Source organism: Eublepharis macularius, chromosome 13 (genome assembly GCF_028583425.1).
Source record: "Eublepharis macularius isolate TG4126 chromosome 13, MPM_Emac_v1.0, whole genome shotgun sequence".
Classification (NCBI taxonomy): Eukaryota; Metazoa; Chordata; class Lepidosauria; order Squamata; family Eublepharidae; genus Eublepharis; species Eublepharis macularius.
The window spans coordinates 17,500,837-17,513,415 of record NC_072802.1 but is presented as its reverse complement, the minus strand read 5'-3'; the positions used below and the strand labels follow the sequence as shown (position 1 = coordinate 17,513,415).

The window sequence follows — 12,579 nt, the reverse complement described above, 5'->3', positions numbered from 1 at the left end:
TTTGAATTCACGGTGATGTGATCAGTCATAGCATATGAATTCAAAATTGTCATGTAGATTTGAATGATGTTAGCAAAACATCTTTTTTATCAGCAGTCTATGTGCTATGCAAGAGAGTATGTCCGTGCGCTGTTGTTTGAGTGATAAAAGGCACATACATTTCTAGATTCAACCATAAACTTGGAGCAATAATTTATACTCCAGTATTAACTTTGGTGGTAAAGTACTTTGCCTCTGTGCTTTCCACATTGTTGACTCTGCTTACTTCCCACGGGATTGGGGTAATGTACCTTGTTTCCCAAGTAACTTACAACTGTTTGACAACAGAGGAGCAAATGCACCGTAGGTCCCGTTGCAAGAAAAAAAATTGTGTGTAATTTGCTGTATCATTGATTGAAGAAATGCAGCACAAGCAGTCTATTCTTGATTTGGAACTACACAGTTTGTAATAAGAATAGCAAACTTCATTGATAAGAAAAAGGAAAGAGAAGATTCTTCATCTGCATTCTACCCAGGCTCTTGAGTATTCTCTGCTTCTCTTGATTCATTCCGTCCTTTCTATTAATTAGTATCTTGAACTTTGAGCCTTGGAAAGGTAAGTAGAAAAGCGAACATGAAATTACCTAAAACATGAGCAGGTAAATGCATAGCTTTTCCCTTTAATCATTTAAACATTACTTTACAAACCTATAGTCTTAACTTTCAAATGCTAAAAGCCTCTTACCAACCTCCAATTGTATATAAACGTCTCATGACAAGGTAGACAAGCATCCCTTGTAGAAAAGCTTTGCTTATCTTGTGGTACGTAGCTTATGTCAAAGACTTCTCCAAAACAATTTCTGGAAAAACTATTAACAAAAGGAAAACAGGCTGAAGTCTGTCTCCAAAATAAAGTAGCAGATAAACAAGTTTATTGTTGGGATTTTCGTACTCCAGAATTCTAAAATTCCTTCAGCCAAAGAAAAGCAAGGATGTATTGTGGTCTTTGGTGTGGACTGACAGGAAGTTTGTGCAACTCTGTTACTTCTGTGAAGTTTGCCTATCCAGATCCAGTGATCAAAATAAATAACAGCAATGAACTTTGTACAACTTTGTACAGTATAACTATGCTTCATATGAAGCTGTCTTCATTGTAGTTGCAATACTGTAAGAAACATTTGAGCATTTTTGTTAAATTCTTTCTCCCTGTCTAATACATCTTATATGTTTTCAGAGTCTGACACAGAATCCAGAAAGTCACAAGAATTCTTTAGCATCAGTAAGCCTATAGTAAGTTGCCTCTTTTAAACAGTATGGTATTCCATTTGTATGTTTTCAATAAACCAAGCCCAAATGGAAAGGATTTTCTAGTACAGTGAGACAGTGGCGGGATCCCCCATGGAAAGTGGACTTTTTCATAAGATGTGGAATAGCCGCAAAAGCTGCCACTCCATATGACGTAGATGATAGCATCTCACAGGTTTTCAGTATCCAGTATTGTAATGAGACATTAAGAGGAAAGTCCCCATTTGAATATGCAGTTGCTTAACACAACTGTTCCATCAGCATGATGGCAGCTTTCCAGGGTCTCAGGCAGAGAACAGTTTTTCCAACACACCAACTTCAGATGCTGAAGTTTGAACCTGGGACTTTCTAAAGCATATGTTCTACCGCTGAGCTGTGGGTCCATCCCTAGCTACTCCTTTACATCAGATAAATGAGGTTGGTCCAGCTATCTCTGCTGCTGATTCGTACAGTAGCCTGTGAGAAAATATGACATGGCCTTATCCCAAAGTGTGACCCATCTGATTCAGAATTGTCTGCTCAGACTGGCAGCAGCCCTCCATGGACTTGTTGGACAGCGAAAGGTCTTTTCTTTCAGAAGAAGCCAGGGTTCAAACATAGGATCTTTGGAAGCAAACCATACGTTCTGCCATTGACCGTATGAAATGGCCGTATACTGAGACAGATTCTTGCTCCATCTAGCTCAGTATTGTCTGCTCTGACTGGCAGTGGCTCTCCACCAGGGGTCTTGGGCCGAGAAAGCTCTTTCACAGCCCTGCTACCTTTTTTAACCTCAAATGCTAAGCACTGAACCTGAAACCTTCTGATTTCAAAGCATTTAGTTATGGCCTCTTGTAATTATTATAAGTCCATATTGTTTATCCCTCTGAACTTATGTAAGTTCCCTGAAAATTCCAAATTCTCAAGGCTCATAATGGCCTTTGGCCATTCATAATAAATCTCTACTGCTTCAAATTCTCAAAGAGTATGAAGTTTGGCAACATTCAGGATTGCAAGTATTTTGAAATCCTCAGAATGACAGTTATGAGGTTTGACACAAAGCCTACTTAAGTTAGATTCCTGCTAGCTTTGAGCCAGCTTTACTGTTGGACAGGAAATGAATAATAGTTTCACAAGCAACACAACCAGGTGAAAATAGGCAAAGGTTTCACTTCCCATCCTGAGTCCCTGATCCATCATATTTAAGTAGATTAAAATACAGTGTTTTTAAACTTGGATTCTGCAAAAAGCTAGAGCTATCTGGGACTTGTATCCCCCCGTTCTATTAGCACATCCGCTGTAGAAGACAAACTAGCTGCAGCTTTGGCATTGTTCACTGTAGGTGGAGTGTTTTTGTCCTGAAAACCACATCTGTGTAATGCAGAAGGGCTGCTACTCAGAACCTGTTGCTAAGGAAATCATAAATATTCCAAGGGCTGCTTTACACATGATAGTTTTTCTACTGCATCTTTTATCTGTGTGCAAAATATGTACACCATCATATGGGAAGTACTCATGTTTGCCTCCAAATATTTGCACTAGTAAACCAGTGGGCCAAATAGGCTGGCCTCTCACAATATGCATTGTTTCAGCAAAAAAGAGATATACTTTCTCCTACATGATAAAAGATAAGGCAGAATTTAAAAACAAATGGTAATTTCAGCAGTCAAGATTAAGAGGAAGAGTGGGGAAAATCGTGACCAGACGCAAAGGTGTTTTTTAATCATTAAGTAGAAAATGAGGATTTGATAGCTGTGTCCTACCTGACCAACTTCTGCAAATAAAATACAAAACCAAGTTCTTTTCTTTAACTATTAAAAATATCGAAGCTCTGCTACCATTTTCCATCCAGTCACTCTAAAGAGAAAAGGAAAAATGGTCCTCTACAGTACAAAATGTCAAGAAGATCACATGTTCTAGTTTAGACTTAAAAGTGGGTTCTGCATCTGAAAAGGCAGAAGGCTGCTGTTGTAAAGGATGTCACTGAATTACATCTGTGATTGCAGAACAAAGCCGCTACTGAGGGAATCAGCCATGATGCAGTTTTAGTAGAAGAACTTAAATACAAAGGCATGTTAAGCTAACTTGCTGCATTAAAGAACTGCGGCACACATATCCCCCAAATCCTGTAACTCCCTGACTCCTCTGTCTTTGTTCTTCAAAGGTTTCTGAAATACAAGCGAGGTCGGCAGTCCTATCCTGGAATCCTCCAGTTGCATCACAAAATGGAGAAACGCAGAACGTCACAACAGCAACATTCACATTCGAAGTGACAATCTCTAACAGTGGTAAAAACGGAAAATTTAAATCAATTTACGTGTAAGTTCAGTTCCTCAAATCAACCATAAAACTTTTGCTTGACGCCATGGATTGGATCTAGCCAACTTTGTCATTCAGTCTCACCTAGTGTCCCTCCTTACTACAGCCACCATCCCACATGGCTTTCATCCATGCATGTCCCATGATCCCCAACATAGCCTTTTCGGGAGGTCAGAGGGCTTCCCCTCCTCCTCCTCCTCCTCCTCCTCCTTTTACCAGTGGAAAAGCTGGTTAGATCCAACCCCCTAATTGGCAGTGTGTTCACCAGACTGATTTCCAGCTTTGTTTCAATAGAAATTCTTTTTAGATAAATTGTAGGGTATTTCCTGCCTCTAGGGCCAAATCCCTGAATTGTGCCAGCACAGAAGAATGCTGAGAGGGACCATACTGACTACTGTACCTGTGTATCTAGAGTCCAGTGCCGTGTTACTACATTGGCATTGCAAGGATATTATTCCACTGCTGTGGGCAAATATTTAGGATGATGTGGTAAGAAATACGTGATTGCAGTCAGCTGTGGACTGTTATGCTTAGAAATATTTAACTGTTGCCTAATGGACTCGTTTCTCCACAGTGGAGAAGAGATGACTATTACTGTTCCTGATCTCAGACCAGCAACGGACTACTATGTTAGGTGAGCATGGAGAGAGAGTGTCACAAGAAACGGGACCCATTGCTGAAATGACCTTTTCCCAGATATCAGTCTGCTTTGAAATTGCTTGAAAGACAAAAGTAATGTTTGCAAGGTCGTAGGGGTTAGGAGACAGAAAGTGAAGCATATAGTTTGCACAGTATATGTTGTTCTCTATACCATATACAATGTTGTGTTCGCTGAGTAATACTTCTAGCCCTGCAAAATATCAAGTACTTTTTTTTCTTCCTGTCTAAAATTTACCCTGGGCCTTGTCCTTTCCTTAACTAAGGCTTTAACTTGATATTATATTTACAGTATAAACAGTTCCACTGTTTCAATGCTGCTGCTACTCTTGCTTTGCAGTGTGATGTAATGGCCAGGCTTGCTGTGCAGGAATGGAGTACACAAAAGCTGGATTGCCCCATGTTCTTTCTTCAACAAGGCCCAAGTTGCCTCTGTAGCATTTTCTCCTCTACTCAAAGCAGGGTAGCTGACCTAGGAGAAGAATTACATATGTCCAATCCCACCCTCTGGATAACTGTCTCTGTGCATTATCACCAGACACAAATCTTAAAATCTCAGTTTCATTGTATACCGGGGATATTTCCTTAACGATTAACTTTTTTCCTCCCAATGATACAGAGTTTCCGCCTCAAGTAGCTCCACAAAGGAAATTGTTTCAGAACTGGCGAGTTTTACTACAGAGAGCTGCGAACCAGACCCTCCAGCTGCACCGAAAATAGTCAACAGAACCAAAAACAGCCTGAATTTACAATGGAAGGTAACTTATATGTTCTAGCCATTAACAAAGCTTCAGGGAGTCGCTCCCTGGGAATGATGTCCGTGAAATGAACACCCAATCGGTAAAGGTGCTTCCAGACCATCCAGCAAGCCGAAATTGGGCATTCACGTAGCCCCGGGACGTGCTGATTGCTAGATTAGCATGATGATGGGTCCCTGAGCATGTAACTGTTGAGACTCAGAATGTGGTTCCCCTCGTTCTGGAGAGCCGCACTCCAGCACAGAGCAAGCGAAACAACATATGCGAGGCCCTCCCACCACGGAGCCGGCCTTGAGAAGATTTCCAGGAGGAGCCAGCAACATGCGCTTGGAGGTCTGCAGAAATCAAGCCAGATGGTTTGGGTCAGGATAGAGTCAGGATTTCATGTTTAATTAGGATCGAATCCTGTGTGTCTGTTCCACTAATGGCAGCTCTTCTCCCCATCTCAGGAAATCTTCCCCTGTAGCATATTTTGTAATCTACTTTCAGTCTCATTGGAAAAGGTAGACTGTAAGTGAAGTAAATAAATAAAATGAACTTGTTGCAGCGGGGAGGGCTCCTTGTGCCAAGGGAAAGCACCACCATAAGTAGAACACATCTACAGGATCCAACCCGTAGTTTCTTATTTTCAAATAGTGTGCGGTGGAGGGGAACAGTTAGATCTTATGGTTCTGTACTGCACATGGGAGAGCCTTCACCAGCATAAGGAGCCTCCACGTACTGGAAGAAGGCTCTGCTGTAGCACTATGCCAGATTTCATTAAATTCTGTGTGTGCACCCTTAACTGCAAGTACAGCTCAACATACGATGCAGGCATGTATTTGCTGATTTCTTACACTCCTTGCACGCTTTTTTGGGATGTTGAATGATGGGTTGTGTTCCCACAGCCCATTGTTCAGTAATGCCCACATGGGCAGTTGTTGGATTTGCCTAAACAGGGACCATTGCCTGGCTTCAGTTTGCAATTTACAAGTATTTTGGTTTAATAGAATTTTTATTGTGTGTGTGATGAAAATACCTGATAAATCCTGTAAAATGCAAACCACTGCACACTCCTACTTTAATCTAAGGTAGTCCAGTGAAATGCACTTTGCATATCCTATCTGATGCAACTCACACTATTTGTGATAGCAGTTTTTTTCTTTTCAAGACTTTTTCAGTGGAACTATCAAATGCACAAACATTATAATATATCATAAAAACACAGCAAAATAATATATAATGTTTCAGGTGGGTAGCCATGTTGGTCTATAGTAGAACAGAAAGATTCGGGTCCAGTAGCACCTTAGAGACTAACTAGATTTCCAGGGTGTGAGCTTTTGAGAATCAAATCTCTTTTGACTCTCAAAAGGTCACACCCTGGAAATCTAGTTGGTCTCGAAGGTGTGCTACTGGACCTAAATCTTGCTAATATGTAATGGAGATCAAACCCCTTGCTCTTCAATATCAAGTACAATTTGAACTTTTCTCTTCTTATCTCAATATTGTATAAATATATCAGCCAATACTACTTTCTTAACATACTTCACTTTTCCTTGGCAAAATTTGTAATGTTAAAAATTCAGGCAGTGTTCTCTTTTTTTCCTCCTCCCCAGTCCTCAAATGATAACGGCTCCAAGATAACTAACTACCTTTTAGAATGGGATGAGGTAAGTTCTGTGCTTTTGGACTAGAAATTGTAACTGCACTTGTCTTGTAGAAGTGAAGATGTGTGTTGCTTATTTCTTGTATCCCACCAGTTGTACCACTCAGTGGGTTGGATACCATGAATCAATTCTGCTAACAGCCATGTTCTTCCTTCAATGTAAGGACCCACCTATTGATACAAGATGCTTGACTGCTAGAGGAATCCAAACAAATATATTGCTTAGAGTTTGTGCAAGGCTGAGAGATCACCTTCAATTAAGTGAAGATGAATGTGCTGTGATCTCTTCCCAGAAATACCAGCATGAAAAATGACATGGCGTCTCTAGAATTTTCAGTGACTCAGAACCTTTTGAAATACTTTGCCCTTGTGTTATAAAGTAAACCTGTGCCTCTACTGTGTTTGAGTTATATATTCCTGTCTTGATTAGCATTTCCATTATAATAATTCTGTTTTTATTCTTATTGTATGGAAACATGGAGGTTTAGGGGTAACATAGGCTAAGCATATTAACCCCCCAAAGAAGGGCTGATGCTTTATTTGAATTCGGCAGCATTAGTGCTTAAATCTAATAGTGGGACCTTCAGATTTCTTACGGTGAACAAGATAATTACAAACGCACTTGTGGCTTAAAAGAGTCCTGTAAAGGGTTAACAGCATCTGCAGGTGAAGGGGCAAGGAGAAGAGACTTGAAATTGTTGAAAGATAGCCAGCCTGGCACAAAGCCACCTGATCAGGTGGGGAAAACTAATGCAGCTGTCTATGAATTGCTGCAGTAACTGTGAAGTGAAGTCAGGTTGCGATTCTTTTCTGAACTCCACAGAAACCGAAAAGTTACAAGCAAAACTAATTATGCCTATGAAACAAATCAGTGACAATTTGCAAGATGTATAGAAGCACGGTACTTGGGTTTCCTTTGTACATATTCTGGCTTTTTTGGCCTGACTAGGGATAACTGTTTAGTTTAACAATACACATTTGGTGATCTGATGGTTTTATCTGTTTGAAAAGGGAAAGAATGGAGCGTTCAAGGAATGCTACTATGGCCATCTAAAGCAGCACAAGCTAACAAAGCTGACTCCTTCTACAAAATACACATTCAGGCTGGCAGCTAAAAATGATATTGGAATGAGGTAAAAAGGAAATTGTGCTGTTATGTGGTTTCCGTAGAGTTTTTAATGGCCCAAACTTTTCCTGACCTTTTGCATTTTTTCCCCTTCCCCAGTGGGTTCAGTGAGACATTGGTATGTTACACCATAGGAATTGTTCCCCCACCGCCTCTGCCCCCTCGGCTTATTGAAGGAGGAGTGTCTTGCTTATCGCTAGAATGGAGTCCTCCAAGTGGAATATCTTCGGATGACTCTCTGACCTACACTTTAGAAATGGAGGAGGAAGGTTCTGTAAGTTCCTGGTTTTTTAAAAAATGGGTTTGGAAACCTGGAGGGCCAGTGTCTAGGAAACCGAAGTTGCCTTCTTGTATCGATTACTTCTCACCCAGTGAATAATTTACACACTGTCTGTTTCAGGCATCCTACTGAAGGCAGCAGTCAAGTTCTTCCAGGAATAATTCATTGACAAACTATCACTTTTCAAGTATGGGCCCTGTAGGTGTAGGGGCCAAATCCAATGGCAGTGAATGGCCAGTGCTAGAAAATACTTAAATGTCGCCAGCAATTTTGTACAGTCATTGCCCTCTGAAGCCATGTTGAACATGTGCAAAGCTCCATTCAAGCCAGTGCCGCCCAGTGCAATTTATTCTCAACATCAGTTCTTCACGTATAACAGAGTGAAGGCTAGTTCTGAGTGCAGGATTGGGCAAGTGCTTTGGCTTAGTGCCGGATCAGCTGTTTGACATGCTGCAAACCCCAGTTTCAGTCCTTAGTATCGTCAGTTAAAGGAGCTGAGGATGCAGGTGCTGGGAAAGATCTTTCTTTGCCTGAGAACTGCTGTCGTTCAGAATAGGCCACGTTGAGCTTAGGTGAAGCAGGGATGATCAGACTCGGTACAGAACTGCTTCCGATGTTCAACTTGAAAATGAACAAGCATCACAGTTGGATTTTAGCGTATACATTTTTTGATCTCGTAAATATTTGTGGGAAATGTTTATTTCATTCCTCCCCCCCCCCTTTCTTTCTCTCTCCCCCAGGATTATGGTTTTCAAGCAGGGTACAATGGAGATGAACTTTCTTGCACTTTAAAAGACCTTAGGAGGAGTACTTCCTATAAATTCAGGGTATGTGCCAAATTCAAGCAATGTGAGAATAAAGATGATTTGCCAGTTGTATGTTTTAGGCTAATGGGCCCTGAATTCTACAGTGAGAAATCTGGTACTTGTTAAGTGGGGAGAGAGAGAGAGAGAGAGAGAGAGAGAAATCTTGAGAAGGTGACCGGATGAAAGCTAATCTTCTCAAGATACCAGAGAAACCACCTAGCTAGGTGCCATAGTTTGAAATGCAAACAGCCCTTGTGGTCCACCACATCTGAAAAAGACTGCTGTCAAATGCATTTGTCATCTTGGAAGAGACTGCCCAGCAAAGGCTGTACCCAGACCTATCTTCCAAGTTCTCCTTGAACAATTTCCACTTTTAGATACTCTTGTCTCTCCGCCCCCCCCCCACCCGATCCTGTTCTGTCCCCCAACCAGATTTAAGCTGCTCTTTGACATTCTGTTTATTGCACAATAGGTTTTTGCCCACAACACTGAAGGAAAAAGCGGTCCTAGTGAGGTGGTGGAATACAGCACAAGCCCTGACAAACCTGGACCTCCAAGTAAACCATCTGTAAAGGGAAAGATCCATTCTCATAATGTGAAAGTCACCTGGGGTAAGCGAGCTTCTGTTTAATATAGCCAAACTCCTTTTCTCCCCTTCCTTGTGTCAGAAGAGGGCAGCATTGACTATGGTTCAGCCCTCTGCATTTGCTGTTTCGACATGTAATAAACTGCATGGAAGTAACGAGCGAGAGGCACATGAAGCTGGACTGATGGATTTGGCATTTGTCTTGATCACAGCCTGTTTAGCATACACATGTTGATTCCACACACGTTGGATAATGCACTTCCAATCCTCTTTAGAGATCATTTGGAACTGAATTTTTCGTGTGTGAAACAAAAAATCCACTTCAAAACGATGCTAAAGTGAATTGAAAGTGCATTATCCAATGTGTGCGGAATCAGCCATTGTTTAGAATTCCTTTCTCTTCCTGTCTTCCCTATTCCATGGATCCAAAGCTGATTCTGTGCACACTACATTTTCTTTGTACTACAGCCGTGTGTCACTTAATGCAGTGCCGCCATGCTCCCCCCCCCCCCCGCCCCCAGCAAAGATCTAAACATGAAAGATTATATAATTTCCTCAAATGAGTGACAGGTCATGTTCGGGTTTGACTCTTTTTGGGCATGGATATTTAATAGAACCTGCAAATCTTACTTTGAACCAAGCATGTTGTTTCTTCTAGATCCACCGAAGGACACTGGAGGATCAGACATCTCTAAGTATGTTCTAGAAATTTCAGAAACCTCACCTGGTAAGCTACTGAACTTCTTAAACCAGTGTTTCCCAACCTGTGAGTCGGGACCCGAAAGTGGGTTGAGAAGCCTCTTAAAGTGGGTCTCAGGCCAGCCCTCCGTAATGGCTGCCCCTGCCCTGTTCAGTGCTGTCTTGCTCTCCTCTTCCTCCGTGCCAGCTCTTCCCATTCTCGCTTCCCTCACCCTTTGTGGCAATAATGAGGGCAGGAAGCCATCCAGCAACTAGTAACCTTACAGGTAGACACGTTTTCCTATGTAGAATAATATTTCTGAAGAAATCGTGTGTGAAGTGGCTCCTAAAAGAACCAAGTATGGTGTTTAATTTGAAGCAAGCCTTTGACCTGACCTTGGAAACAATATTATCCATGCCATACATTAGTCGGTATTTTTTTGTTCACTGCATATGCACGTTGATTAAGAATCAAGTAAAATGTGTCTTGATGTTGCTAGAGTGAGAATCTTAAAGAGGATTACAGGGAATAGTGGAGAAGAGGAGGGTGGTCAAAGACTGGAGAGTAGCCCTCATGTGTAAAGGCTGTGTACTTTGGGATGCTACCTGCCTGGGGTTCATAGTAGGATGTGATGTTTGTTGGTTTCTCAAAAACATGTGGTTGGCTACTGTAAAAAAAATGGAATGCTGGACTAGATGGGTACCAAGGTCATACTTCACCTAGGGTGCCAGAAAACTTCGGCCTAACCCTGGATGGGTCACTGTACCAAGTAAATTTGGACTTGTGGTTCACCATATCCAAAAGGTTGGGAACCATGATCTTAAACTATTTGCCTGTGTCTGAAAAAAATACAGCTTTTGAAGTTGGGGCCATTAGCATCGAAATGATATGAGAAACCTGCTGCTGCCATACTCACTTTATGTAACCAAAACTATTCCTGTGTTTTGATTTCCAATTGTTAGCATGTGACATTAGTGAATGATATTCTCCAGTAATGTTACAAAGCTGCCTTTCTTCTTTCTTTCTCAGAGAGAGACGGCAATTCATATTTGATTTTTCTCTTAGGGAGTAAATGGGAAACAGTATATAGTGGTTCCACGAGAGAACATGTCTGTGCTCCTCTCAAGCCAGGTACATCCTACTGGCTAAAGGTCTCCTGCATTGGTAAAGGTGGCCAAAGTCAGGTGAGCAACAAAGACTCTTAAAAACAAGGCATTGTGGACAGGACTGTTCCATGTAAGCACAGGAGAACTGGAGAATTTGACAGCAGGTGCAGAATTTGTTATCCTGGGAATCTCCATTATTGCAGTAGTTCAGATACTGAGAAGACTATCCTAGGGTTATGAGTAAGATGCAACATAGAATGGTTTAACTACAGGCAATACTTTCCGATTTCTTCACAACTAGCCTATATAACTGCAGAGCTCAAAGTGAATGATACCTGTTGAAGTCTTTGAAGTCCAGAGGATGGTCAAGTAGAATTTCTAATGGTCAGAAAATGGAGTTTTAGTTCCTGGTATCGTTCAGTGCCCTGCTCATATTTAGAGTAAATCATGCACTCCAAAGAAACATATGCAGATATTCAAATAAGGTGCCAAATTCAACTCTCTTGGAGTAGAACATGGTTCCACCCTAGCATAGAACTGTCACCTTAATTGCTCTGCTTTCATAGATTGTATTTGTGAAACAAATGTTGGAGTGCCATATCTGTAGCTTTAACAAACTAATATTTGTGTTCTTTTCCAGGCATCTGATGTACTAACTGTTCAAACATTAGCAGTTCCTCCTGGGCCGTGCCAGTCTCTACATCTGGCTGGCAAAGCCAAGCCTAGGGAAATTGCTCTTCAGTGGGGTAAGGAAGAAATCGAAAAGGGGTGAATGAAATCATACGTATCTTGCCACAAGTATGCAAAGTCAAATAACATAGTGCCAGTTTTTCTTCTTTTTCCCTCTTAGGATAAGCAGCCAACCAGCCATTGTTCATGTTAAAATGTAGAGGGTATTCAGAAACCAGAATTGTTCATGTCCACCTCTGTATATTTTACAGATCCCCCTTCCACAGATGGGGGCTCAGAAGTAACGGAATACGTTGTGGAAATGGCAAACTGTGACCAAGATGAGCGTAGGCAAAGCTACCGTGGCCAGGCGCTAGAATGCACGGTGAATGGCCTTCTTCCTGGGAGAACATACTGCTTCTGGATACGAGCAGCCAACAAAGCTGGGGTACCTGTTTAATGCAAATCCATATAACCGCATCACCATTTTAAAAACTAACTCCCATTGCAAATACCAATAGGGCAGGAAACCCAGATTCTGAGCTCAGAGTAGATTGTGCCAATTAAGTATATATTGGTGCGCTTTACTATATTTTATCCCACTTTTTAATCCCAAATTGGCTGAGATAAATCGAAATCTAATACAGATGACCAAGTCAAATATATCTGCTTCCTTGGAGAGGAG

At 41.4% G+C, this 12,579-nt stretch overlaps 1 protein-coding gene across 5 annotated transcripts in view; it reads left to right on the top strand.

Annotated features, from left to right (window-relative positions):
- LOC129341062 (fibronectin type-III domain-containing protein 3a-like) overlaps positions 1 to 12,579 on the top strand; it is an 86,177-nt gene that overhangs the window by 57,377 nt on the left and 16,221 nt on the right. For 4 of the 5 annotated variants that reach the window (XM_054995971.1, XM_054995974.1, XM_054995972.1 and 1 more), the window contains 13 exons: positions 1,214 to 1,269; positions 3,428 to 3,582; positions 4,157 to 4,216; positions 4,859 to 4,997; positions 6,593 to 6,646; positions 7,654 to 7,775; positions 7,868 to 8,042; positions 8,789 to 8,875; positions 9,327 to 9,465; positions 10,099 to 10,167; positions 11,149 to 11,303; positions 11,866 to 11,971; positions 12,167 to 12,342. In XM_054995971.1, the coding sequence (XP_054851946.1) occupies positions 1,214 to 1,269; positions 3,428 to 3,582; positions 4,157 to 4,216; positions 4,859 to 4,997; positions 6,593 to 6,646; positions 7,654 to 7,775; positions 7,868 to 8,042; positions 8,789 to 8,875; positions 9,327 to 9,465; positions 10,099 to 10,167; positions 11,149 to 11,303; positions 11,866 to 11,971; positions 12,167 to 12,342 (1,493 nt within the window). The remainder of the gene's footprint in view (positions 1 to 1,213; positions 1,270 to 3,427; positions 3,583 to 4,156; positions 4,217 to 4,858; positions 4,998 to 6,592; positions 6,647 to 7,653; positions 7,776 to 7,867; positions 8,043 to 8,788; positions 8,876 to 9,326; positions 9,466 to 10,098; positions 10,168 to 11,148; positions 11,304 to 11,865; positions 11,972 to 12,166; positions 12,343 to 12,579) is intronic. The other variant, XM_054995975.1, reaches the window with a different exon arrangement.